At 41.2% G+C, this 27,650-nt stretch overlaps 4 protein-coding genes across 6 annotated transcripts in view; 2 read left to right on the top strand and 2 right to left on the bottom strand.

The window, feature by feature from the left end:
- Positions 1-648: 648 nt before the first annotated feature.
- fkbp4 (FKBP prolyl isomerase 4) lies at positions 649-5,945 on the bottom strand. Its single transcript, XM_010729733.3, has 11 exons — positions 5,498-5,945; positions 4,920-5,064; positions 4,689-4,831; positions 4,490-4,610; positions 3,372-3,528; positions 3,091-3,181; positions 2,887-2,970; positions 2,185-2,370; positions 1,942-2,085; positions 1,763-1,858; positions 649-1,652 (listed from the first exon to the last, which is right to left on the bottom strand). The coding sequence occupies exons 1-11, from the start codon at positions 5,594-5,596 to the stop codon at positions 1,551-1,553; spliced, it is 1,368 nt and encodes a 455-aa protein (XP_010728035.2). The 5' UTR covers positions 5,597-5,945; the 3' UTR covers positions 649-1,550.
- A 244-nt stretch (positions 5,946-6,189) lies between these two features.
- Positions 6,190-14,703, top strand: ddx11 (DEAD/H (Asp-Glu-Ala-Asp/His) box helicase 11). Of its 2 annotated transcripts, none has more exons than XM_027272562.1 (27): positions 6,190-6,289; positions 6,565-6,700; positions 6,796-7,023; positions 7,105-7,191; positions 7,278-7,414; positions 7,516-7,573; positions 7,685-7,792; positions 8,441-8,528; positions 8,832-9,034; positions 9,172-9,246; positions 10,275-10,352; positions 10,433-10,479; positions 10,579-10,658; positions 10,769-10,810; positions 10,899-10,966; positions 11,059-11,097; positions 11,467-11,605; positions 11,983-12,117; positions 12,208-12,320; positions 12,405-12,477; positions 12,938-13,041; positions 13,150-13,299; positions 13,384-13,452; positions 13,544-13,729; positions 13,838-13,913; positions 14,034-14,188; positions 14,296-14,703. In XM_027272562.1, the coding sequence occupies exons 1-27, from the start codon at positions 6,279-6,281 to the stop codon at positions 14,326-14,328; spliced, it is 2,718 nt and encodes a 905-aa protein (XP_027128363.1). In that variant the 5' UTR covers positions 6,190-6,278; the 3' UTR covers positions 14,329-14,703. The 2 variants fall into 2 exon arrangements, with proteins under 2 accessions (XP_027128363.1, XP_010728034.3); XM_010729732.3 differs by lacking the exon at positions 6,190-6,289 and adding an exon at positions 6,306-6,371.
- A 148-nt stretch (positions 14,704-14,851) lies between these two features.
- Positions 14,852-22,137, bottom strand: wash1 (WAS protein family homolog 1). Its single transcript, XM_010729731.3, has 11 exons — positions 21,957-22,137; positions 21,396-21,536; positions 19,253-19,364; positions 18,969-19,115; positions 17,182-17,318; positions 16,950-17,085; positions 16,642-16,834; positions 16,377-16,538; positions 15,992-16,150; positions 15,408-15,479; positions 14,852-15,311 (listed from the first exon to the last, which is right to left on the bottom strand). Exons 1-11 carry the CDS (start codon positions 21,962-21,964, stop codon positions 15,169-15,171), a joined length of 1,410 nt encoding a protein of 469 aa, XP_010728033.2. The 5' UTR covers positions 21,965-22,137; the 3' UTR covers positions 14,852-15,168.
- Positions 22,138-22,461: 324 nt separating this feature from the next.
- Positions 22,462-27,650, top strand: part of iqsec3b (IQ motif and Sec7 domain ArfGEF 3b) — a 31,067-nt gene continuing 25,878 nt past the window's right edge. The window contains exon 1 of one of the 2 annotated variants that reach the window (XM_019273690.2): positions 22,462-24,075. In XM_019273690.2, coding sequence (XP_019129235.2) covers positions 23,555-24,075 — 521 coding nt within the window. In that variant the 5' untranslated portion in view covers positions 22,462-23,554. The remainder of the gene's footprint in view (positions 24,076-27,650) is intronic. The other variant, XM_019273687.2, reaches the window with a different exon arrangement.

Genomic DNA, 27,650 nt, shown 5'->3' with positions numbered 1-27,650 from the left:
GAGACACCAAAATAAATGCACCCGCTGAGGACGTGCAGTCCCGCATGTAGGATGCGGTACGCCTGTCATTGCTGATCAAACAGGTTATTAAAGGATGTTTTTGTCTTCTAAAATTCTTCGAAATGTACCTTTTATAAACTTGGATTTAGGATTTGCGTGCTGTCGCAGACAATTAGACTGGTTCTATGTAATGCAGTTAAACAGTACAACGAGTTAGAAATCTTGATACCACGAAGAATGTCCTTATTATTGACCGTGATATAATAGCTGTTACCAAAGTTGCATTGGGTCTCTGGCTCTGTTCCTCTTTTAAAAGTTAAGTATGCAAAACATTACCTAAAGATATAAATAAATATGTAACTATAACTGAAAAAAACAAAACAAGAATATCACACATAATAAAGTTGAAACTATTGTTTATTATATCCTTCTGTTAGGGCAGACCAGACAGTGACCTTTCCAACAGACAAAGATAAACTCAACACACAACCTCACAGCCCCATTTTAAATTAGCCCCACTAGTTCAGTTTCTGCCCCACTCTGCAGGTGTCGATGACTAAAATGAACAACCAGGACTCACACGTTCCTCTGGCATACCATCTCTAACAGCCTGAATCTGATGAGCCTGATATATGCACACGTTCATACTTTTTTTTTTTTTTTGTTTTTTTAACAGCAAATTAAGACTTTACTGTTTATTACTTAAGTGTGACCACAAGAAGCTGATTAATCTCCTTCTAGCTGGTTTAAAAATGCACACATTCCAGTTAAGTAATTGGTTGTATTCATCATTTTGAGAACAATACAGAAATCACAAGCACGCCACTGGAGGAAAAAAAAAAAAAAAAAAAAAAAAAAGTACAAAGTCAGTATTTTCAAAGAAAAGTTGAACAGTCCTGTGCCCTGGGGGCTATAGCGGAGCTCCATATTTTAGATTGCAAGAGAAGCTTGAAGTCCGACAGCTATTCCAGGTCAACGTCTTATTACTCCACCTATCCACAGTGCTGCTACATACGTACTTTGGGACACAAGCACTCTAACATTCAGACACATCATATCTACACAACCATCACAACTTCAGGAATTGATCAGTAAGCCCATGAGCAGTGGGTTGGATGGACAGCATAAAATGTGAGGAGGGGTATAGGATAGAGGGGGTAGTGCAAGGTGAATGGTCTAGCCCTTGACGGGTGAGGGTAAATTCTGTACTTAACACTTGGATGCACTGTTTTTTCCTACCCAAAACACGGTGCAAACACATGCACAGTTCAAAGCTGTGAGTTCAAAGAAATCAGGGGTGGAGTTGTGGTACACTTAATTTAGTAGAACCATGTCCCACAGTGCCATCAGCTGGGGAAGCCCCACCTAGCAGCCACAGCAACAAGCCCAGACACAAAGAAAGCCAGAGAAGACGCGCCCAAACATCAGTGCTCTTGTTGACACGCTTGTTCTCTCTCTTTCTCACACACATACACACACCCCTTAAACACAAATGGCTGAAGTTACAAAAGTCTGAAGAACAGATGAACCATGAATAGTCACATCTTCATCTACGCCTTTGCTTCGCTCGCAGCATCATTTTCTCTGTTCTCAACCTCCATCTCGTCATCTCCGTTCTCCTTGCTTCCACCCTTCACTCTCTCGGCTTCTTTCTGTTTGTGATGGCGGAGAAAATACAAACCAAATTAGTATTTTATTTTCCCTTCTCACTTTTCCAATTGCCCAAACTCTGGTGGCTGCAGTAGAAAACATAATCCCTCACCTTTGAATCCCTCTCTGCAAATTTCTGGAACATGTTGGCATAGATACGTTTGTCTTTCTCGTGCTGCTCCTTGAGACGTTTCTGACAGAGAACCACCTGGCAGAATGATGAAGGAGAAGTCAATCAACCATATATAATCACAGGTACAGCAAAAAGATCAAGATCAAGAGCAATCATACCTGGCTCTTGGCAGCTTTGTTGGCAGGATACAGTTGAACAACTTGTTGGAAGTCATCTTTTGCCCTGTCAAACTCCTTCATACCAAATAGTGCTTCTCCCTTTCGGAACAAAGCCTTCTCATTGGAGGCATCCAACTCCAGGGCCTACAATCATGAACAGTATGATCAATTGTTTACAGTTATTAACTGCATAAAGTTTTCAACATATATTTAACATAATACCAAACTTAAAAGTAAACATACCTTGTCACAGCTTTCTAGGGCTTGGTTTGGCTCCTGCAGTTTCAGGTAGCACATGGCCAAGTTTAGATGTGCTGCCAGTCGCAATGCTTTCGCTTTCTTCTCATCCTCCTCAGACAAACCCGATTCATGTTCCAGCCATGACACAATCCTTTTGTACTGCACTGATGCCTGCTTGTATTTTCCCTCCTGAAGCATATGGAATCAGATCATGCAGATACTTTACTACTTTATACTTTAAAAATTAGCTCTTCCACAATTCAGTTGCCTCTGACAAAATTTCTGTGTAAAGGAAAAAGGTGTGACTTTCATGAATGTTCCCGAACGCCTTCCCTCCAGTGTTTAACCTCAGCTTAGAAATGAAGTACATCTGGCACAGACTACAACACACCAAGTCCAAAGTCAAAGCTAACATTACTGCAACAGATGTGAAATATATTGTGATATTGTGGTCTAGTTTACCCAGCTTAATGGGGCTGATCTGACGTAAATTGGCATTTGCAGGTTACAGAGTTGGCTGTTAAAAAGCAGAGTCCTCCCTGCAGCAGCCTGGGTTTGATTCCCTTTGTTACATGTCATCCCTTTCCTGTCTATCTGCTTACTTTCAGTCATTCACTTAACACCCAAAGGGTTTAATGAGGGTTTTCTGAATGTTACTTTAAACGTTTCTTTATAGATGTGCGCTTTTGTGTCCACTGTGCATACCTTAAAATACTGCGTTCCTTTCTCTTTGACAATGCCGCTCTGTTCCAGCTTCTCTACAGTATTCATCTCCCATGATTCTTTAGCCTAAACAAAACAAAAAAAAAAGAACAAAACAAGCATTCAATCTTTTCTTTAAAAAAAATGAAAATTGTTGCTGTAGACAACTTACATGTAACTGGCCAAATTGAGATAATATCCGTTTACCTTCTCAAAGGCAACCAGCTTGATTCTGTAGTTCAGTGTTGCTTCACCAGGAATGTTATACTTTGCATTTCCTGCATTTCCATAACCATACCTGCAAAAAAAATCCACTTACATTAAATACAATATTTATTCTCAATACACATTTTCTCTCTGGAGGTCTTCAATACATATTTGCCAGTACAAGCTGACCAAAGCTTCGTAATTATTTGGAAATAAAAGTTCTCTTCCTTACAACACATCTGTACAGCAGAAAGTACTTATCTTAATACATATGATCATACTTAGGCTTTATATTGAAGAGTGCCTCCTCTCCCTGCTCCATGGCCATGATAGCTTTCTCCACTCCAACTGGCAGGCCAAGACTCACTCCATCTCCAATCTCGAACTTCAGCTCTCGCTCGTCGAATATATGGCCCTCATATGAGCCCTCCACAGTTACTGAAAAGCGTTGATGTTAGAGTTAGCTTGTTTTACAAATCATACTCTATTTCTTTTTTGCTTAGGAGTGACATGACTCGAAAGCATTAAGTAAATATGTGTGTGGTAGCCATGATAAGAGCTCTTCAGATCCTCTTTCTTTGACACCAGCTTTTACCAAAGGAAAGGAGGTCATGCCATCATACACTTCCTTACAGCAGCAACACTTAAAGCATATGACTGCAGTCTGACCATGTCAGACCCTTGTAAATGTAGAAACCTTATGTAAATCCTTGCATGATTGGCTGAGCTCCAAATTGATAAATATGGATTTCTTCTCTTTCTAATCCATCCAGTTAGAAGTTAAACTCATTTTAATGGCTCAACTTATTCTACTTGTAGATTCCTTATGTTATTTAAACATTCCAACCCTTGATTTTATTTTTAACAATATCTATTTTGTTGTTGCTTCCTATTTATGGAGGTGCCATTCTGTTTTGGACAGGAAACTTTACTTGAATTGCACACGCATGTGCTTATCTTCCATGTGTTACAAATAACGTTAGTGCAGTCAGGTTCTCTTAGCAGTCCTTATGAATTCTCCTTCATCTTTTCTTGACCTCATGATGTTTTCCATCAAGATCAAGGAAAGTACATAGGATGCATGTTTTTTGGACTGCGGCCTCGATTCAGCCACCAACTTGTTAATATGCAGTAGACTGACAGCTGAAAACAAATGAAGCAATTTCTGTCACTAACCGAAACAAACAAAATCTTTTGCTTTATTAAGGATGCTTGTAAATTATTCACAGCAAAGTTAGTTTACAGTGGAGCACATGATGTGAATACATTACAGTAAGATACAGTCTGACATGGGTGTAAACTATAACTATCTTTGATTCTCTTAAAAAAAAAAAACATCCCCTTGTAAACAGGTTATTTTTTTTCAATGCAATGAAAAAGCTCTGTCTGGGTGCGTTACCTTCAACAGCAGCTCCTTCATTAGGCTTGGAGTATCCCTGCCCTCTAGTGACAATGCGACGAATGATTCCTTGATCCTCATCTTCAGTTATGTCCTCGCCTCGAAATTCAAACAGTTCCACCTGGAAGTGTGCAGAAATGTGAATGAATATCTTCCGACACCAATAACATCAAAATTACCGGACATCACTGGAGCTTACCTCAAAAACAAGAGTGGCACTAGGAGGTATCTTGGGTGGGCTGCCTGAAGATCCATAGGCATACTCTGGCTTGCAGATAAACTGGGACAACTCCCCCACTTTCATTGTGGCTACACCGATGTCCCATGCCTTTATTACTTGACCTAAACACAGTAAAGACTGATTACAAACACAGACTCTGTAACCACGGCAGATAAAATGCTCACGTTTTCTGCTCGATATGAAACCAACCTTTGCCCAGCTCAAAGGAAAACCTCTCTTCTCTGTCTCTGCTCGAGTCGAAATGAGTGCCGTCCAGAAGTGAGCCCACATAGTGCACAAACACTTTCTCACCGATCATTGGCAGCTCTGTACCTGTGCCTTCCCTTTTCACCAGCTGGGGAAAAAAAAACAAGAAGCAAAGAGAGAGTGGATTCAAAATCAGAGATTTATTTTAAAAAGTGACAGATATGGAAAGTCAGCTGCGTGCACACACCCTGCTGCCTGCTACTTTGCATTTTTAAGAAGTGAAGCTGCCTTCAAACCTTCATCCTGTAATATCTCATTCAGACTTGTAACTGTATCTGTGTGTGTGCCATTAATAGCTTTTGCATTTACTCTCTCTCCTCTCGGATCCTTCTAGAAATGTGTGCCTGTTACCCACGTTGTTTACATCCTGGTAATAAGTGATCTATGAGAGCAAAGCTGGGAGACAAACACTGCAGTTAGCATTGCATTAGCTGTCAGCCAGCTAACGACGCTAGCCTAGCTGGATGAGTAGACACTAAAGGAGCTAGGCTAGCTGGATTAAAAAAAACAAACACATTTACCTTTAAAACACCCCCATCCTTCTTTGGTGTAATGTCTTCTCCCTCCATTGGGATGCTGTGTTGTCCTTCACCTGTCTGCTCGTCTGCAGTCATTGTCATGAAGTAGCTTTTTCCCTCCCTCCTGCACTAACAATTCAAACTAAAACACTCGCTCGCAGCAGCAGTGCTGAAGCTAAAGCTACTTCCCAAACCACGCAACCTGACTTAAGGTCAACGCTAGCTGCCGAGCTAACTAAACGCTTTGCGCTGGCTTCACTTTTTGTTTTTTGTTTTTTTTGGGAGTGCTTCTGCGGATTAAAAATACCGTGCTGGGACCGTGCTATCGTTATGCACCAACACCAGGGAGGATATGAGCTTCAAGTCCACGTTGTCTTGCAGCCAAAGCGTCTGACAAGCGCTTAAAGGAGGCTCGAGAATTTTCCAGACATTTCTAGGAGGGACCGAGGAGGGGCGTTATTGTGATACATATATAAACAACACACGCATCTTCCGGAAAGGCGGTGCGCATACAAAAACAGCACACAAACGCACACTTGTGAGGATATTGTGCCATTACGTTAAATATTTAACAGTATTCTCAGTTTGGATATTCTGTGACAAACATAATGCCAAGAAATAAGCATAAACGTTTCATAGCCCCGCCCGCGCAAGCAGCGCCGTATAGTAAAACGTGCGCGCTTCGTTTTTTATCTCGCACCCTATTGGTCAGAATCTGCGCCCACTGCTCTCCGTTGGCGCGGTTGTTGAACCGTCGCAGGCAGATAAACATTAAGACAAAGTGATGAAAAGCGGGTGAGTATAACAACGATCTCTGTGAAATAATAGTCCAGAAGCAACGTATAAGACGTCGGCCGATACTGAGACTTTGTTTTCTGTAAGCTGGCTAACGTTATTGCTGTTAAAATGGCCAGACAAAACAACGCTATCAGAAGTTATGGCTGGTAGCTGATACAGTCTAAACACAGTGTGTGTGTGTGTGTGTGTGTGTGTGTGTGTGTGTGTGTCGCTCATTTCATGATGAATACATGTGCACTAAAATGTTTTTTTTCCCTTTTGTCAACATTCAGGGACAGCATGGAGAATGGAAGGACCCAGTTTCCATTTCCCTATCAGCCCTATAACATCCAGGAGCAGTTTATGCATCACCTGTACAGTGCACTCGACCAGGGCAAAGTTGGCATCTTTGAAAGTCCAACTGGAACGGTGTGTATATATATAAATAAGAGAGATTACAGCAAAAGCCATTTGATTATATCGATTGATTTTTGTGTCTTTAACATGCATGTCCTTTAACCCAGGGCAAGTCTCTGAGTCTGATATGTGGAGCGCTGAGCTGGCTCACAGACCATGAGGAGAAGAGGAGACAGGAGGCAGCTGCTCTGCTGCAGGAAGGAGAAGCAGCTCTTTCCACTTGTAATCCTCAGTCCTCCTCCTCCTCCTCCGGCAGCTGCTCCTCGGCGGAGCCCGACTGGATCACTGATTTTGTTCAGAAAAAGGCAGAACGTGATCTGGTGTCAAAGTTGAAGGTAAAGACTGTCATTGCATTTCACATGTGGTGCTCTGTGAATTTTGGCTTTTGAATCTTATGGGATGTCTTTTTGTATCAGGAGGAAGAGTTGAAAAGAAAGAAGAGGGAAGAACGATTAGAGATGATCAGAAACAACGTTCAACTCAAATATGCAATGAAGAGAAAAGTAAGTAATTTTACACCGTGGCGTTTTTAACTTAGTCTCTACAACTCAATATGATATTTCTGATATTTCTGTGTGTGTGACTGCAGAGCTGTGAGGATGAAGAAGCATTCAAGTTGCTCCAGCTCAGTAAAGAGGAACAAACAGAGACACAAGGAGATCAAGAGGACGAGGAGCTTGTCGTCGCAGAATACGAGAGCGATGACGAGTCAAAGACCAGGAACAGGTGAGAGCAACCATCGGTTACCACTCATATCGAATGTTACAGCCCATGAGAAATTGAAATGAACAGGTAATGACAGCGGGTGTGTTTGCTCACATGCTCAGATTTTGTGCTGCTGAAGACGACACAGATGATGAACTGGTTGAAGAACATGCTGCTAAGGTGTGTGAGGGATACTTTCAAAAAGTAACAAATACCCCACTGGTATAAAACATATTAATAATAATGAGTGTCATGCATTACCCTGAAGTGAGACTATATTCGTGCCCTCAGATTTACTACTGCAGTCGCACTCACTCCCAGCTGGCCCAGTTTGTCCATGAGGTTCAAAAGAGTCCCTTTGGCAAGGACATCAGCGTGGTCACACTGGGCTCACGGCAGGTTGGTGCACGCTACACACAAAAACAACCAGCAAAAGGTTTTATTATGTTTGTGTTTGCAAGGAAGAAGTATGTGAAAATAAACTACTTTCTTGCAAATTTCCTTCATTCCTGAGAGTAAAGAATAGCACACATATATAACACATTATTTCTTAAGCTTTCAGATTTTAAGTTTCTACACAACCTGGGTCCATGGTGATGAATGCAAGGCGACTGAAATTGTTTTGGAGAGTAAAGCATTAGTTGATAGTTTAGTCATGGCTCAAAAGTGCTAATAAAATAGATTATTTTGACTTATCAGATGTAAATAATTACTGTCTTTCTCTGTGATAGTGAATTGGGGATTTTTTAGTTGTAGCACCAGTTTGCAGTATGTTGTCCGCTACAGACTCCCACAGTCTGTTTTCATGTAGAAGTAGGCTGTTTTCTAACAAAACACATTTCCAAAATGTTATTTTAACCTTTTTACTTGTGTTTTCTAATTTAGAGATAATTACAACAGTATATTAAATCTCTATTTTTATCCATCCCACACAAAGAAGCATACTTGGCGTTCATCAGGAACTATTATTGGTATTCAAACAGTGTGACATGATTGATTACATCTGACAGCATTTGCCTAGTAAACATAAAACTGTGTACTTTTCAGAATCTGTGCATCAACGAGGAGGTGCGTCGCCTGGGCAGCATCCAGCGCATTAATGACCGCTGCATGGAGATGCAGAAAAACAAACATGGTGACAGTCCCTCACACACTAGCTTTACTTTCTTTAAGAGATTTGGAGATTTTAAATATTTTTCTTTAATCTTTATTTGAACCAGGAAAGCCCTGTTGAGATTAAAAATCAGCAATAACAATGACCTACAGACAAATGACATAAGATTGATGACACAAATTGCAATAAAAATTAAAATGCTAATATAAAATTATAAATAACATTTCAAATGCAATCCGAAAAAAAAGAATACAACCCAAGAGCTGTCTTAAAACATAAAAACTAATAAGACGAGTTTATCTTTGCTTGTTTTCCATCTTGTAGCGAACCAGAATCATGAAGAGGGTGTAAAACGAAAGCGCGGCCCAGCAAAGAGTGTGTGTCCCTATTATAAAGCTTCAGCACTGCAGCAGATGAGGGATGATCTTCTGGGGACAGTCCACGATATAGAGCAGCTGCTGAAGCTGGGCAGAGAATTACATTCATGTCCTTATTACTCTACACGACTCGCTATCCCCCCTGCACAGGTAACGCCGTCCTCTCTACTCAGTTCATCCATTCCCATGTCTCATTACTATGGAGATTGCTTTCTTGCTGTGCTGCTAACATCACTACTGGTTTTGCTTAATATGTGTTGTGTGGTCTGTTTATTTTGTCTGCATAGTTGGTGGTGTTGCCCTATCAGATGCTGCTTCATGAAGCTACAAGAAAGGCCGCAGGAGTTCAGCTAAAAGGACAGGTGGGACGAGATGTTATTTTTATAGCATTTCAGATTCTATCATAGATTATTTTGCTTACTTGTAATGTTAAAAACATAATTTCTTTCAAGTAGTTTAAAGGTTAACCTGAATTTCCCTTATTTTTGTGTCAAAGTGACTAATGGTGACGACAGGTTTTGAGTTTGGTCCAGTACTGAGTAAGAGGCTACGACATAATCCTCGTGGGACATTGTGCACTGTCATAATAGTCCATTTAAAAGTACCTTTTTTTACCACTGACTGGCTTAGATTGTTATTATAGGTTTCTGACAACATTATAAAAATTTTCCAACAGAAAAAAATAAATATTATCGGCACCTACCAGTTGATTTAGTCTGTGAAATCTTCCCTGTGGGCATAAGATCACAGCACTCACGGGAATACCACCAGTCTCCCGAGCTTCACATCATTGCTGTAGCTGGTTCACCCTTTTCTGCCCTTATTTTCTCTCTCTTTCTCTCTCCTTGTCACATTGTTGAAATCTGCCAAACAGTCAGCCATGACATTCAAAAGCTTTTACAAAACACTTTCTTTCCAACACACAAACAGCTCTTCCCAGCTGCTGCATTACTACGCTCATGTTTCCACTGCAACAAGTCACAGTGGAAACATGACCGCACCTCCCCTGAGACCAGAAGAGACTTCTCCTTGAGTGAGATTTGATTAGACATACAGACAAGCGAACAGAGCAGAAAATGTTTCAGTTTCAAGAATTCTGTTGTAGCCCATTTCAGGGCTGCGGGATTCAGCACTCTCACTTAATACCGGGTCAAGTTTAAAAGTTGTTGACCCCATTTTAGTCAGTTTGACAGCCAACCTCAGTCAACCACAGACACAAACACACAACTAGTAAGATTGTGGGTGTTTGAGACTGTTTGTGCCTCTAATAATACTGTCATCAGTTTCAACAATTTGAAGTGGAATTTGATTTGACGTTTTTACAAACCGCAGAAATACTTCTGAAACTTTTTTTTAAATTAATTTATTTATTTTTTTATTTTTTTTACAGGTGGTGATCATAGATGAAGCTCACAATCTCAGTGACACACTCTCCTGTATACACAGTGCAGAGCTCACTGGAGCACAGGTAAACACATCTCATATACAAAATATAGATTTGAATAATGTCTGTTCACTGCAAAGTGCTAAAATATGAATCTGCTTCAGCTTTGCCGTGCCCACTCTCAGCTCACCCAGTATGCTGAGCGTTATAAGTGAGTATACACACACAGACTGACACGTTGCACTCATTCACTAAATAAATAATGTATTACCTTCCTGGCTTCCTGATGTTTATGTTTCTTCCACATCAGGAGCAGACTGAAGGCAAAGAATCTGATGTACATCAAACAGATTCTGTTTGTGATTGAGGGGCTTGTCCGAGTGCTGGGAGGTGAGCAGGTTACAATAAAATATTCATAATTGATTATAGCCGGCCTGCAACATGGGTAGAAGGGGAAATTGGTGGACAGGGCACTTATGATGTTAATGTTGTCCCTGCAGGCAAAGTGGGGCAGAATCCACAGAGCCAGACTACACAAACAGGTCAGTAAATAATTAACATGCATAAACACACACCTGTACACACCAAAGCAGACGCTGCTAACCACTCGTGTTTCTTTTTATCTTTAAGGAACTGAAATGCTCACCATCAACAACTTCCTCTTCAAGGGGCAAATCGACAATATCAACTTGTTTAAGGTAGTTAACTAAAATGTGTTAGAACGCTGGTTAAAAATCACAACATTGGCTTCTAAACACCATATCTATTTATTTTGTCATTCTCTCTTTAGTTACAGAGATACTTTGAGAAGAGCATGGTCAGCAGAAAAGTAAGTATTTAATATGTATGTATATGTTTTGATTTATGCCTCATAAATCATGATCTTTGAGAGTCTTTGAAAATAGCAATAAATAGACATTGGTCATGAAAATGCTTGAATTCTTATATTTATCTCAGTAATAGCAGTTCTGTTAATCTTTTTTTAATTTTTTTTATTTTACTTAACGTTAGTAAGTGGTCTAACTTCTGCTAGTTCTCATTATGAAAAATAATAACAAGTAATTAACCTAAAGCTAGTATGGAAAATCCTTGAAAAGCCCTTGAATGTGACGTTTAAGAGGGAGCAGGAACCCTAAACGCTCTGAGAGTCATCTGTTGTCAAAATCAAATGAACACCACACATGTCTCTTCTCTGCAGCTGGGTGGCTTTGTGGAGAAGTACGCAGGAGCCGGTGTGAGCTTGCACACCCAGACCAGCTCCAACAAGGAGAACCGACGCACCGAGGGCTTAAACCGCTACCTTCAAACGCTACAGAGCAACCAGAGCGCTGCACCAGGTTAGAGGGCAGATGTTTGTGCCAGACACACATTAAAACCAAACCCTTGGAGGTGGACATCCTCATTGCAGATGTGTGACTTTACGGTAGATAGATTATGAAAAGAAACTGGATCCTGTTCAGTAATGTGACATGATTCCTACCCCTCTACCCCCAATTTAAATACTATCATAAGTATTTCCCACATCTCTGTTTGTAAAGAGCACAAGCAAGAGAAGAAATATCATGTGTGTTGTTAGCAGGTTGGTAAAATGAAGACATTTAGTGTGGTGCAATGAGTTGCATGTTGCATGTGTACATATATTATTGTTGTTTTCACACTGCACTCACATTCAGACGATGTTTTTTTAATTTGTTGTCTTCTCCCACGTGAGCAGTTTCTTCAGCTGACCAGCAGGGGTCTACAGAGGCAGAGAAAGTGCTATCTGCATCTCCCATGATGCAGGTGGAGGGTTTCTTCATGGCCCTCACCAACAGCAACACTGACGGCAGAGTGGTGGTGCACAGACAAGGTACTATTATGAAAACACAACAACAAATAAAAGACAGTGTTGAAATCAAAGTGTTATAAAGTACACTTTTTTTTTTTAAATAATCTGCAGGTACTTTGTCAGAGAGCAGCGTCAAGTTCTTGCTGTTGAATCCAGCGGTCCATTTTGCCCAGGTGCTGAAGGAGTGCAGAGCGGTCATCATCGCAGGAGGAACCATGCAGCCTGTAAGTTATTTAAGATCCACTCAAAAAATAAACAAAGCCTTTTGCTGTGTGCGTTTCTCGAATTCTAAAAGATGTTATATGTAGGTTTCAGACTTCAAACAAGAGCTCCTGTTTTCTGCCGGAGTGCAAGAGGAGCGCATCACTGAGTTTTCCTGTGGTGAGTGGCCCAATTTATTAAAAAAAACGCAGTACTTTGTGGAGTCTCTCTTTTTGTGTTTTTATAATGCACTCTATGTTTGTGACGTGTTTATCAATATTTCTGTTTGTGACTCTATGTTTGTGACGTGTTTATCAATATTTCTGTTTGTGGGTTTTTTGGTTTGTCTTAGTCTGAGTACTAATTTTGCACTGGGTTATGTATTCACATTGATTAAATATGAGTCATGATTCTTTTTTGAGATGCCAGATTATATTATTATTATGATTATTCAATCAGTACTGTCCAAGAGGAGATGATGAAATTTGTACAAACAAACATCTCATGAACTAAACTATGAAATAATTGTCCATGCACAAATCACACTGACAAAACTATATTGTTTGAGCTAAAGCATGTAAAAATGGTAAAATAGTATTGTTAAATTTAAATGAATAAAAAACTTTCTTTTTGTCTGTAGGTCATGTAATTCCCCCCGAGAACATTCTTCCCCTTGTCTTGTGCAGCGGTCCATCTGGTCAGGAGCTGGATTTTACTTTTCAAAACAGAGACACTCCACGCATGGTAATAGATATATGCCTACACATTATTGTATGAAGTTTTACTCTGATGTTAATGAATACGTTGTCTTACAAAAACATTAACTGCAAATGCGTGCCTGTTTGTTGACAGATGGATGAGACAGGGCGCATCCTCTCCAACATTTGTAACGTGGTCCCCGGTGGTGTCGTGTGCTTCTTTCCTTCTTATGAGTACTCGAGGCGGATCATTTCTCACTGGGAGGCCAGCGGCGCGCTGACTCGTCTGGCTAACAAGAAGAAGGTACATCACATTTTAGCTACACGAGCTGAAAAATAAAAATAAAAATCCTTCTTGATCACGCCTTAACTCATTTCACTTTCTCAGATCTTCCAGGAACCAAAGAAAGCCAACCAGGTTGAGCAGGTGCTGAGCGAGTTCTCCCGCTGCATCCAGGTAAAACCGCCGCCGCTCAAACGTCAGTCCTCATCACCGTACATTAATGTATTCATCATGATTGTTACGGTTTGTCTTTTCTTTTTCTTAGAGGTGTGCTGCGGACGGTGGTGGTCTCACAGGAGCGTTGCTGTTCTCTGTGGTTGGAGGGAAAATGAGTGAGGGCATCAATTTCTCTGATGACCTGGGTAGGTGTGTGGTGATGGTGGGAATGCCGTATCCCAACATCAAATCTCCAGAGCTGCAGGAAAAGATGTCCTATCTGGACAAACACCTGGTGAGACTCTCTTTACAGTCCTAATAGTCTTCACTGTATCCATAAAACTGTCAAAACGGTCACAGGAGTATGGAAATTAAGCTCACCACAGTTTTCTTTTCTTTTTAGCCTCACAGCGGAGGGAGGAGCCCTGGTCAAGCACTAATAGAAAACCTCTGCATGAAGGCTGTCAATCAGTCCATAGGTAAAGATGCAAGACATGACACAAACATCATTAACAGGAATTTAATTATTCCATAGGTGGTAAGGTCTTGTGATCAGTATTGATATGTATTTGATTTATTTATTTTTTATCCGCCCAAAGGAAGAGCTATCCGTCACCGTGGCGACTATTCCTCCATGGTGCTGTGTGACAGGCGTTATTCTCGACCTGCTACGCTCGCTAAACTTCCCAAATGGATCCAAGATCGCACAAGCACACACTCAACTTTTGGCCCCGCTTTTGCTGCCTTACGGAAGGTGAGAAGCGAGTACACTTTATGTATCCACACTCAAACCACGGCGTCATGATTTCAACACTTTTTTTTTTACACGTTGCCTGTATGTTCTTTTTTTTTTTCTCCTAGTTCTTCTTGGAGAAGAAGCAGAAGCAGATGTAGTTTCAACTGACAAGAATTCAACCGGCCCGAACAGGATTAGGAAACCCAGTGAAATTCACTCTGCAAGCATAAAGAGAAACTGAATGTGTTCTCATAAAAAAATACTTTAAGATAACTAGAGGGCCTCTGTAATAAGTTCCTTATCACGAGATTGCCGCAGCTCTTTTATTCTGCTTTATGTTTACAATCTTGGAACATTTCAAAGCCATCAGATCTCAGAGTCCTCCTGGCTGGAGGTAAAGGGTCAACCATGGAAGCAGTTTCTGTTTTCAGCACGTCATAGTTGCCTTATTTAACTTTCATATGTTGTCTGTTACTGTTCTGTTTTGAGAAGTCATGTTGAATTTGAGAATACTGGTTCTAAAATGTCTTCGAATTCAGTCCTGAAACATGTTAGAGGCTAAATGAATAATAAATACTGAACTACAGAGATATCAGGCACAGCACTGGCTTAGGAATCCATGTGACTGATTTACCCTTGAAGAATATATTAAATATTTAAAGCACTCAATGTGAAGTGTTATGCAATGCAAAAAAATACTTTTATTTAATAGAGGGACATTAGTAAAATGGTTTCAGTGAGTGTTCTAATATCTGCTTGTTTAACTTTATGAAAATATGTTCTACAATGAATACCAGTATCAATAAATGGTTATCCTTTGAGTTTTAGTGATGTTTTGTTTAACTGAGTGGACAAATTAATACACTTATTATTAAGACAATTACATTTTCAAGTTTCTGTTAGCAGGAGAGCTTTTTAAAATATCGAGTGATTCCTTTGTACACATAATTATCCAACACTTTCGTTATCAGCGCTTCAAGTGTTCATTGTCCATCATGTTATGCCTCCCAGTCATCGTCGTCTGTTGTTGAATGTGGGGCAGGGAGTGGTGGGATGACATCTGACATCCTGGCAAATGCACTGCCGGTCCCAGCGGGAGCTTCCCCTGTCTCTCCACCTACTGGACCCTTACCAGATATGCCTACAGAGGCAACAGGAGGTATAATTTACTGTCTGCAGTTCTAACAACATGAATCAGAAATTTAAAATGTCATTTGACATAAAAAGGGATCCTCACCTTTCCTTCGCATGGCAAGCTTATTAAAGAGATCAGACATAAAGTCTCCGCCACTAGATGCCGCTCCCACTGCTGAAAGACAAAGACGAGCAGTTACTACTTCACTTCACTTTCTAATTAGTCACCGGAGCAGTGAAACTCGTTTCCAAGTTCTCCACTTTAAAGTGGAGCACATCATTATAACAAGACTTTTTATCTCGTTAGTCAGTTAGTCGGTGTATCAGCTCCCTCTATAAATGAAATGTTAGGTCATGACCTGACCAACCAACCAGAAATGAAGGCGAATATATTCTGTCTGATGTTAGGTCAGACAATTTTAAAAAACGACCGTAAGCAAGTCAACCTTTAAAATGAGGTTGGCATGAAACAAAAGTCACAAAGACACGGACTGTAGGTGAGATATGATATACGTACGTAAACGAATGTTCACTTTCTAACATGTAATGTGACAATCACGAACACTAACTAGTGACTGGTCACGCTCTGCTTTGATTGCATGACTTTCCCATCATTGTTAGAGCTGCATCATGTAGCGGTTAATAAAACATGAGCAGAAACACATCCCCGCTCAAACAATCTGACACCTTGTTCTTGTTCCTTCTGTTTCTTCTTCTCCATCTTGCGTTCTTTAACGTTGCGTAGCTGTGCTTTGCCAATGCCTCCGGCGTTGCGGATAGACTCTAGGAGACTGGCACGGCCGTCTGACGGTTTAACCACCTCGCTGGGAGCACCAGACACGGGGCCTGCAAGTCAGAGGAGACAGTCAGGAGTGGAACTGTGATTTGAGCCCATTAATATCAGTTAGGTCAAGCTAATTTAACAGAATGAACAGGGTTATTCAGTGTGTGTGTGTGTGTGTGTGTGTGTGTGTGTGTGTGTGTTTAATAAAATGTCAAGCTTGATCATATTTCTCCAAGTGTGTGCTGTGTAGCCAGTACAAGATTTCAGAATTGCAGGCAGATGACAAACCTGAACTTGGTGCTTGAGACACCATAGTGCCGTCAACAGGAGGAGGAGGTGGAGGTGGTGGTGGAGGGGGAGCTCCTGCAGGGATGGGTGCAGCCAGGGTAGGTTCAGGAGGTGGAGGTGGAGGTGGTGGAGGAGGTGGAACATTAGGTTGGAGCTGAGGTCCTGAAAAACAGACGCGAAAAGTCGACACAAGTTCACAAACACAGTTTATTACACAAAGCACGACGAGATAGTAGAAAGAGTGTGTGTGTGTGTGTGTGTGTACCAGGAGCGTTGCTCTCCTCAGAAAAGGAGGGCAGCTCAGGGATGTGTGTGGGTCCTGACGGGGCGAAGCCAGGCCCGAGATCCGCACTGTAAGACAGATCGTCTGCGATGCCTGGCAGATCTGGCAGGTAGGATGGCACATCAATCTCAGGCACCTGGCCCAAGTCTGGCACATAGAAATAAGACTCTGCTGTCTGATAAAGAGAAAAGAAGATCAAGATTGAAGATGATTATTAAAGATTATTTAAAGTATTATTAAGAATCCTACATAAAAAAAAGTCACAGTTTTAAAAAGAGTGTTTGAAGCACCTGTCTCTCCAGTTGCTCTCTCTTCGTAATGGACAGCGGAGCATCAAACGGCTTCTCTTCTTTTTCGGTCTCTAGTGTTGTGTGTGTTTTTGTCACTGCTCCCGCCAGAGGATCAAGGAACACATACTTCTTATATCTTTAAACAGATAAGAACGAAAAAAAACTTGATCTAATCTGTGTTTACACTTTGAATCTGTGTGTGATTTACGTGTGTGAGAGTGCGCTGACTCACAGGTTCTCTGTAGTATTAAAGAGCAACAGGGAGCTGACAGATGAGATGTTGCGTGGCAGACTACCCAGCCCCTCCTCTGTCTCATCCTCAGACTTCTTCTTATTGCTCACACACACTGGGAAATACATCAACTTCTCCTGAAAGAAAAACACGCAGATATAGAGTGAGAGGGAGATCTGGAAAATGTCAACTAAATCTCGAATAACACAAATCACAAAGTGCTCCTTGCACACGGATGCACAAAAACACTGCAATACCGGATTATCTGGTCGGGGACATTGCTTCTAGGGGATACTGAATAATGCATTTCTGCACCAGAGAAAATTGCCAGCAGTGTTTTCTTTTTTTTTTTTTCTCTCACTGACAAATACAGGGATGCTTAACACACTTGCAAGACCAAGCACACACACAGCAGAAAATATGCTGTACGGTAACGGGAAAACTGCGGTGTGCTCTGTTAATAATGCAAGAGCTTAGGCTGAGCTGCACACACACACAAAACCACTTAAACAAAAAAAAAAGTGCACTTTTCTACGTCTATGTTGTTTTCATCTCCTAATCAATTTTGGAGCAAAAATAATGACTCGCTAAAATAAAATTGGTCTGCTCTACTTTGCTGCATCTTTAAACCTGTACAATAACCTGTCCCAGCATGATGAATATCCTATCCTAAAGGGGGGAAAAAAAACAGAAACATTTCCCATTATAGCTCATGTAATACTTCATTAAGTGGATGTCAGTTTGTCACTTAACTCAGAGGTGTGAAAAATTGAGACCGACATGGATGAAAGGTTATCAGTTCCAGCTGAGTGATGAAATGTTTTTAACGTGCGCGCTGCTAATCAGAAGAAAACAGCTGTACCTGTGAGAAAATGATTAGTCCGACAACAAACCGTGCAGACTGCAGCACAAGAATGTAAAGCACATAACATATTTTTTTAACTAAAAATGTTTATTGTTAGAGTATTATTGTAAGAAGTATCCTAAACAAGTCAGATAAAACTGGGTGGAAAGAATCAAAGCGGAGCGTACTTTTATGAGCGGCTCTTCTCGCTGCCATTCGAGCAACTACTCTGCATTTTAAAATCTCCATGGTAGGTGCTGAGAGCTCGGATTGTCTGGTAGCACAAGTCTAGTTTATCCACACCAGGTCAAATAATTATTTGAAAGTTTTCGTTTCGTTAATCTGAAATTCTGATTCGGAGGCTCTACGTGGAGTGCAGTGTTTTTCTTAGATTCAGATCAGAAGAGCCTGGCCCGATGACGATCATGACATGTAGCCAAATTCACCTGAACTCCCAAATCATGTGTGTGAATTATGTGCAGTTTAAAATCTGAGAGATACATAAAAAAACATCCATTTTTCACGAGTGATCTCATGTTAGTATAAGCACAAAAAAAAGCCCAGATTTCCCTCTCTGCTGCGTCGTCCCAGTCTCCCTGGTTGATCCCTGAGGTGATTTTAGGTCAGACAGGATATGTAATACATCCTGAGGGAGATCCAGAAGACATCAGATGCTCACATCACCTCATTTGGCTTATTTGGCTCAGAAGGAGCGAGAGCTGCAGCATAATTCTCAGTAGTAAGAAACAAGCTGTGTAAATGGAAATGAATCATGCCTCTCTTTTTATCCTTATTTTGCAGTTAAGTTAAGTAACACTATAGCTTGTGGGCTTCAAGACATTAGTTGTAGAAAACTCAACGTGGCCACATTTTTTTTTGAACCACTGCATAATTGGAAGCATTGCATGTCCTTGTGTAATCAGAATTTTAATCATCATCTTACCTGCAAAGCCTTTTCATCAAAGGGTCGAAGTTTATTCTGTATCCTGTGTCTGGGGCGAGTTTGTGAGGAGGGGTCTGTAGCCTCGATAAAGATAGATGAGTAATCCCGAAGTCGATCTGGGGCCGGGTACTTGGCACTGGAGAAAACCTAGACACACAGAAAAGGGCTGATGTAACCTACAGACAGACTAATTCTTGTTTTCAATTATCTTGATTGCATGTCTTTATTGTGTGATATAGGAACAATATGTAACGCTGCCTTTCAAAGTGAAAGTGCTGTATTACCTTGGTTGCCTTCTTACTGCCTTTGATCTTGTCTACGCGGGCCTGAGCTAGTCTGATCCGGTCAGTGACGGTCTGCAGCTGGCGGCGGTTCTTCTCTACACTGTCAGACACCCTGGAAGCAACGCACACACATATACACCAACATGAATATAGACATACACACGTCTACACAAAGAGACCATATTGCAAAATCCATTATCACGGCGTGCTTAACTTTTTCCACCCATGTCCCTTTTTGCTTCGTTATATACACTCTGCAGGGTGCCGCTTCCCAAAAATGAATTCATGAAATAACTGTAGAGTTATTGCTTTTCAAAAAAAGATGAAGTGCAAGAATTACACGGCTGTTTTCGGCATTGATATCAACAGTCTAATATTTAAGATATCATCTTTCAAAAGGTTACGTTGACAAAACATTTCTATTTCTGCATAAAAGTCATGTTTTCACGTAGTTACAGGAGGAACTATTTTCACAGCCAGATAAGACCATCTGCACTAAAACAGGTGCTGTGGAATATAATGTGGCTTACAATATGGATAGCACATGTATTAAACTGTTTAGTGGTCGAAAGGGTATTATGAACAGGCCTCCTTTGATTAAATTAGTAAGTTACCAATTAGTCAACAACGTTTGAAAACGTTTTGGCATTTTTGACTATATTTAACCAAATAAAAACGGACAGATCAAATGGTAATCAGATTCCAAAATTAAAACTAATAAATCTCTCAATAATTGACCTTTTATGTTATTTATTCAGTAAAAATGTCAAAAATAAAAACAAACATTGCACCTATAAGGGGTAAATACATTGAGAAATGCCAACAAATCTTATTATTTGCAAATATCCTGTTTCATCAGAGTAACTGATAATTTAACTTTGTTTCCAGCGACTAATCGAAACATCAACAAATCCTTACAGCACTACTCATGCATGATGCAAACCATTGTAAGCACGATGCTAACATAACAGCATACATCCTATAAACGACAAATCCCCTCAAGCAAATCCAATAGTCCTCCATTTGCATAACAAGAGGAAACCGTGACACAATCATACTACTGATAACCGCTACAATTCCTTGGGTTTCAATGAGGCTTAAAAAGGTGAAATGTGTACGAATGTGAAGCAACATGTGTCACAGCTCGTATTAATCGCCTTATATTGCCAAGTGTGAATGTGTTATAACATTCAGTGACTGATTATTATGAAAAGGACTCGAGGGGGGAAAATCCAAACTAACCAGTGAAGGCAGTGAACACTAATCAAAGTAGGGTGATTCATTCTGCCATTTCACCATAGGGTATGAAACTCCCCTACAGCTCAAACAATAAAACCATAAACAACATGTGCAACCATAGAGTATAGAGCAGTGGTTCTTAACCTGGGTTTGATCGAACCCTAGGGGTTCGGTGAGTCTGTCTCAGAGGTTCGGTGGAGCCTCCGCCCTGGAATTTTTTATACCATTTGTTACAACATATCTTTGTGAGCAATCGTTTTCGAGGATGCTGGACATAAAAACTAAGAAAAGGAACAGACTTTGCTGTGAAAATGACATGAGACTGGCACTTGCCAAGGTGAAGCCACGCATATCTGAACTGGTCTCTCAAAGGCAACAGCAGAAGTCACACTGAGGTAAGTTGTTGTGAGTTCATGCACTGTGTTGGTTTTGTTATTTGAACAAGGTGATGTTAATGCACGGTTCATTTTGTGCACCAGTAAAAAAAAAATCATATTTTATTTTTTACTAAAGAAGGGTTCGGTGAATGAGCATATGAAACTGGTGGGGTTCGGTACCTCCAACAAGGTGAAGAACCACTGGTATAGATAATAAAACAGTGTGCAGTGTCTAAAACAGTGTCTGACTTATCTTATCTTAATGTAAAACACGATCTGAGTGGGTATGTTAGTTGGCTAGATGTACAGCTATTGTGGTCCGTGACACTAACTTATGTATTAAGACATATCATTGTTTTGGCCAATGCCCAGGATGAGCAAATAAGATCCTGACTGCAGTTCACTTAACAGCCACTGATGTCATTAAGAACAAGGATTTTCTTTAAGTTCAACATAACCTTTAAGTCTGTGTGTGTGTGTGTGTGTGTGTGTGTGTGTGTGTGTGTGTTTGTACGGAGAGGGCTTGCCTTTTGAAAATATCTGTAGAGATGGTCTCCAAGTACAGTAATGCATCTGCTATCTGATGGACAGCCTCCTCTCTCCTCAGGTCTGGCTGGATGAGAGGTACTGAGTACACCTGGCCCTCCAGGCAGTGTTTCTGGGTCATCCTACAGCAACAACAACACAGAAAAAAAAAGTTTGTAATCAAGAAAAGACTGACACAGTCAAACAGGGTCAGTATGGTAATATAGCAGTAGATCAAACTTTGATATATGTGGTGATTAAATAACAGAGAAGGAGCCATAGTTTCGTTTCTCTGGTCTCATCTGACTCTCACATGACACGTGTGGGAATATACAAACGCACCAACATACAACTATGTTTCTTTGTACATTTGTTTCCCTGTTTCATTGTGTAAAATGGCTCAGCTTGACCCCTGCATCTGTAAATAACAACATTAAGAGCTGACAGCTGATATTCTGTCTGATATTCCCACAGCGCGTCCGTGCTACAGAAGGCATCGCCGTGAGCTTTAACCCGAACAATGCCGCTTCAACGATGAGTTACAGTTCAGACATTATCCTTACCTGACCATGGGTGTTGTTTACTTGTTATTTACGGACAGATTTAACAAGAAACAGACAGGATGTCGCTGATAGCATCGGAGCTAATAATTAGCAAAACAACGGTTCCGTATTTCCGCACCCCGTGACACGAGTGTTGCCTTCACGTGCTCTCAGAAATGTCAGCTTTGGGACTTGAACGCACCTGAACGACATGAATGAACGGAGCTGCTGGCGAGTTTTGTAAAATACACTTTGTCTTAATAAAATACAGACATATGCATGAATTTGTAAAAAATCCTAATTCAAGGTTGAAAGAAATGTTTTATTTCTCTATATATATTTTTGCTAAACCACATTTTTTTAATGCTTCAAGACATTGTTGTGCAGCCAAACATATATTTTATTTAAGACACAAAACAAAAAAATAATAATTAGAGTTTAAGATGAGATAAGATAAGATAAGATAAGATTTATTGATCCCACACTGGAGAAATTCTTCTTCTTGCAAGAAATTGGTAAGCTACATACTAGATTTGAAACCATTTTTCCACTTTGAGTTTTTTATTGTTTTTATACATATGCAAGCAAAACAAAAAAATATCAACATAACTTACAACTGCACAGAGAGCTTACATCCAGTAGTACATTTGACTGTACTGCTGACCTGAACACTTCAATACATCAGTTTGCAATCAATATTATGTTATCAATCAAATTTTACATTATACATTTCTGATGTATTCACGTTTAAACTTACATTTTCTTTCACTCTTAGAGATATAAGTAATTTTTCCCATCAAGAATATTTCCTATATATATTTAACTAGACTGGGTCCCAGACATGTCTGGGTGATAGATAGATAAATAGATACTTTATTGATCCCGAGAGAAATTCAAGGTGGGTCCTTATCAAGCCTTTTTCTTGTGATGGTCTTCCTACTAGCTGTGAGTAAGTACTCTGGCTAAGTAATTATCTTCCTTCAGCACCACATCAGTTATATTAACCAGTATAGAATTGAACATTTTTTTAGGCAACTCCAGAAAATATGTGTATGATTGCATCTGTATGTCCACATTGCCTCCAGCATGTTTGCTGCCTTAAGAGCTGTTTACCTTTTATGTTAGGTGTGATAACGAAGAAGAATATTTTTCCCCCCATGAAATTCTCTCCAACTACCATTCTTCAATTTAAAACTGTTTTTAGATGTTGTGTGCAATAAACCAGGCACGGGAGAGTTGCTCAGATGTTGAACCTACTTTAACAGCCTATAGGGTGCGTGCTTGCTCCGTAGTTTTCTCGTTAATGTGCGTAATGACGCGTCCGTCTTCCAGCGCCTCTCCTCCCCTCCTCCCTCTGTCACATCTGGATCTGGCTCCTCTCATCAGCACCACTCAGCAGCAGTAAGAGAGAGAGAGAGACAGAGGGAGGGAGGGTAACCACCGGAGAAGCGGAGGCTAGCTCGGTCGGTGCAGCCTCATCCACAACCGAGCAGAATCAAGGAGAGGACAGCGGGAGGACATCTCACCTTCTCATCCGCACTCACGCATATTGTGCATCTCTCTGCCCTCCACCAGTTATTTTTTTCCTTCTCCTTCTCTTCCCTCCTCTCGTCTTGACTATGATGAGCTCCAGCCTGCTGGAAAACCCAGTGCAGGCGATTCTGTACCTGCGGGAGCTCACCACCATCGTCCAGAACCAGCAGAGTCTCATCCAGACGCAGCGCTCCCGGATAGAGGAGCTGGACCGGCGTGTGGACGAGCTCATCGGAGAAAACAGGCACCTGCGGGACGTTAGAGTACAACAGCATCATCCTTACCATCACCATCATCACCATCACCCCGACCCCAGCTGCCTACAGCACCACCACCACCCTCAGGACCCTCAGCTTAAGACTAGTGCGGGGTCTAAGCCAGAGCATGCGGCTGCCCCAGTACAGGTCGAGGCGGCTCCGGTGGTCCAGCCATCGCCTGCACAAACTATGGACCCGGGGGACATGCAGCTGGTCCCAGCCGATGGATCCACGATCTCCCCGGTTGAAAGTGACCCAGAAAACTGCGGAAGTTTCCACAGCTGTCGCTCTTTGGTTCCGATGACCCCCACAACCCTCTGTCGATCCTTGGCCGTGGCAAGGAAATCCGAGTGAGTAGACGTTATATTTGTTTGCACATGAGTGTGTGTGTGTCTTAAAATAGTCCAATATGGAATAAACAGGCCTGTGATGGAGTCTTGAGAAGGTTTGTGGTCCTTATACATCTTTTAAAACCTCCTATATGGTGTTGGCTTCCCTGCAGTATATCGTCCTATAACCTAAATAAATCCTCAAACCGTGCTTGTAGTAGACTGTTTTGAATCCTTCACAGTTTTTTTTTTCTGTAGCATCCTTCTAAAACTGTAGCCTATAATTATGAGCGTGCACGCGCGCGTGTGCACGTGCTGCAGATTGAGAGGCGTTTAATTAATGAAGAAGGCGCTTGCAAATTTCCAATTTTCAGCTGTTCACTGTGTCGGCTGAAGACTGTGCCAGAAGAGGAAGAGGTGGATTATTTAAATGAGAAACTGGATCACGATCACTGGCTCATTACATAACAAACAGCTGTAGGCCTATACGTATGTGTGTGTATGTGTGTATGTGTGTATGTGTGTGTGTGTGCACAACAAACAGCACAGCGGTCAATGTCAGCTCGAGACGGGAGCAGCTTCACGTGTGATGATGAGACACAGCGAGTCGCTGTCCGCGATGCTGCTGCTGGTTTCTCTATTAATTACTGCACGGGATCTGACAACTCTCACGGGACCCATGGGCCTCTGATGTTGCTGTGTGAGATGAGACACGTGCACACACTCATACATACACACAGACACCACACCATAAACCCCCTGCTTGGCATCAGAGCCTCATAGTATATCATCACATCACCACGAACAGTAATGAGAGAAAAACCCATTTTGGTCTTATTTTCTCATTCCTTGTGTGTGTGTGTGTGTGTGTGTGTGTGTGTGTGTGTTCTGTTCATAAGTTGTATCCCGGCAGGAGTCCTGATTGGTCTCTCTGGGACTCCACCTCCACTGATAGGGAGCAACACAAAACAGAGGAGGAGTTGAGAGGAGCAAAGGAGTGCAGAAGGGGAGACATGTATATTAAAAAAAAGGGGCTGATATTAATTGCACAGTAAATGATTAACCTGCCACATACATTATCTGCTCTTGAGGTGTGTGTTTGTATGTGTGTGTGTGCAGTGCCTGTTGCTCTCATCTATAACCTGAAACCTGAATTGAATCCTGCTGCAACTTTTTGTCATTTATTTAACAAAAAGTAATAACTTTTTGCTATTATTTGATGGAAATCGGTGCAAAAACTAGTTCTTTATTTAAATTACTTCTCCTGGTGAGGAAGAAATTACAATAAATTAATTGTTATCGAAAAAAAAGAAGCTCCAGGCAGAAAGCAGCACCGCCATCCACCAGTTGATCAGGCAGCAGAGAGGGTTTATTACACGGCCTTGCTGGTTGTGCAGTAGTTGATGATGTGTCCTTGAATGCAACCTTACCTTATTGATTTTAAGTCGCTCCCGATGAGATGAGTAGCTTTCGCTTCATTTCTTGCTTTGCCACTGGCTGTCCAGGCAGGTGAGGGAGGAGGGGAGGGGGTCAGGCTTTCACTTGAATTTTTAGAGGATTCACCTTCCTGTCATTGGTTGGTGCATCCTCTCTGCAGCTGATTGGAAGTCAGATGATGCCCCCTGCTCTTCCTGTTGTCAGCCACTTGTCTGTGTCAGCATGTTTTTGTGTGCTTGTATGGTGCATGTGTTGCTGTCTTTCACACGTATGCTTTTATCTGGATGTTAATGCAACTCAGCTTTCCTTTGCCCTGCAGTTAAATTACATGTGGGCTGCATGCATAGGGTTGACTGTGAGTGTGTTTGTGTGCTTTACATTGTTGTCAGTGCAGCCGAGGCACGTGGATGGGCCTATGTGGGGGTGAGACAGGTTCCTCTCCTCCGCTCATTCTCTGTGTGTGTCTCTCTCCAGCTGAGCCTCCTATCTGCCCCACTTAGCCCATGGAGCGAACGGTAATCAGCCATTCTCAGGAGATAGAAAGGCAGAGAGAGAGAGAGAGAAAAAAAAAAGAGAGACGCACGCTCATTCGTTGTCTTTGATGGAGCCCTTGGAGGTGTCTAGAGGAAGGAGCTTGAGGCTGACATTGGAGTGGACCCAGTGAATGGGAAGGAGGCTGAGAGAGATGGAGGAAAAATGGAGGAAGTGGCGATGAGAGGATAGAAGAGGGGGGTGGGTTTCAGTTCACAGAGGTGGAGAGCTGTCTCTAGAGTTTACGTGACGTTTATCTTGCTGACGGATAAATAGGCAGGACTAGAGCCCGACCCATATATATCAATATGCATTTATCGTATGATATTGGCCTATAGCAGTGTACATGTTGTCTCATATGTATGAAAACTTATTTTTACAGGACAAAATCCAGAAAACGACAACGAAATTCAGTATCAGTATCTAGGCTCTAATAAAGGGACAGGTTGTGTCCTCCCATGGTGCAGTGGGAGGTGCACACAATGTACTGGCAATGTTTTGAGCCCAAATGGAGCTGTTCTATCTGCATGTCAACACTCTCCTGGATACTGATGACATTTAAGTACAAAATAGGACAGAGGAGAGAGAGGTCGTGTGAGTGAGGATGGAGCGCAGAGAGACAGCGAACATGGGCCGACAGAAGGAGGAATGTACTGTTAAAATATTCACCTGTTCTCTTTGTAAGCGTTGTTGGAGACGGATGGCCCTTATGTGTGTGTGCCTTGTACAGACAGATGGATGGACCTGCAGAGTGTGTGTGTGTACGAGTATGAGCGTGTGCAGGGATTCAAGCCGCATGGTCTCTTGTACAGAGATGAACTGTTTTATATCAGCCTGGCAGAATAATTTAGCTCTGTCTGCGAGCAGGAGTGAACATTGCAAGTTCAGTGCTTTTACATTTTGGCCCAAAGTTTATTGTTTGATCTCTCTCCTCTAACTCATATTTAAACTTTAATTTGTATAAGTATGTTGTTGTTGTTGTTTTTTTGTTGTTTTTTTGCATGTGTGTGTGTGTATGTGCAGAAGGAGTTTGAATGCTTTTTTAACTTTCTATCATCTAACTATCTAATCTTTTAGGACATTTTTTTTTTCAATTCAGTTTTATTTATATAGCCCAAAATCATAACAGAAGTTTTCTTATAACCTTCCATATAGAGTAGGTGTAGACTGTCGAGCTATTATTTGCAGAGACCCAACAATTTCCTATTTTTCTGTTTTTGTTTATATTCTGCTGTCTCATTTTAAAAGCAATGGATCAACAGTTTGATAAAAATGTTTATTTGCTAAGAGTTAAATGAAAACATAGATACAAAAAGCACCAGCAAGCTTAGTTTAGCATAAATACTCTAAAGTTCATTATATCTTGTTAGTTTAATTTGCACAAAACCCAAAAAGTAAAAACAGCAAGCTGTGGTTTTACAGGGATTTTTGTTCCAGGTAACTTCCATGGAGTCTCTACTTGTTGCTCTGTCCAGCCAATAGAGACACAACTTGTTATTTTTGCACTTTGGTTATTCCAGTCTTTATGCTATAGGCTATGTGTGGTAGTACCTTTATATTAATCATGCAGAGATGAGGGTGGTATAAATCTTCTGAACCTCAGCATGAAAGAAAAGAAGTGTATTTCC

Source organism: Larimichthys crocea, chromosome XXI (assembly GCF_000972845.2).
Source record: "Larimichthys crocea isolate SSNF chromosome XXI, L_crocea_2.0, whole genome shotgun sequence".
In the NCBI taxonomy this organism is placed as follows: domain Eukaryota; kingdom Metazoa; phylum Chordata; class Actinopteri; family Sciaenidae; genus Larimichthys; species Larimichthys crocea.
Note: the sequence above shows the minus strand (reverse complement) of the source record. Positions and strands in the feature narration are given on the sequence as shown.

Coding starts and splice junctions, on each gene's coding strand:
- fkbp4 (XM_010729733.3), bottom strand. CDS start 5,596: ATGACAATGACTGCAGACGAGCAGACAGGTGAAGGACAACACAGCATC. Junction 4,832..4,919: donor TTCCTTTGAGCTGGGCAAAG/GTTGGTTTCATA, acceptor TACTGTGTTTAG/GTCAAGTAATAAAGGCATGG. Junction 2,971..3,090: donor AGCTGGTTGCCTTTGAGAAG/GTAAACGGATAT, acceptor TGTTTTGTTTAG/GCTAAAGAATCATGGGAGAT.
- ddx11 (XM_027272562.1), top strand. Junction 13,453..13,543: donor AGTTCTCCCGCTGCATCCAG/GTAAAACCGCCG, acceptor TCTTTTTCTTAG/AGGTGTGCTGCGGACGGTGG. Junction 14,189..14,295: donor CTTTTGCTGCCTTACGGAAG/GTGAGAAGCGAG, acceptor TTTTTCTCCTAG/TTCTTCTTGGAGAAGAAGCA.
- wash1 (XM_010729731.3), bottom strand. Junction 17,086..17,181: donor TTTAATACTACAGAGAACCT/GTGAGTCAGCGC, acceptor ATCTGTTTAAAG/ATATAAGAAGTATGTGTTCC. Junction 16,835..16,949: donor GAGAGCAACTGGAGAGACAG/GTGCTTCAAACA, acceptor TCTCTTTATCAG/ACAGCAGAGTCTTATTTCTA.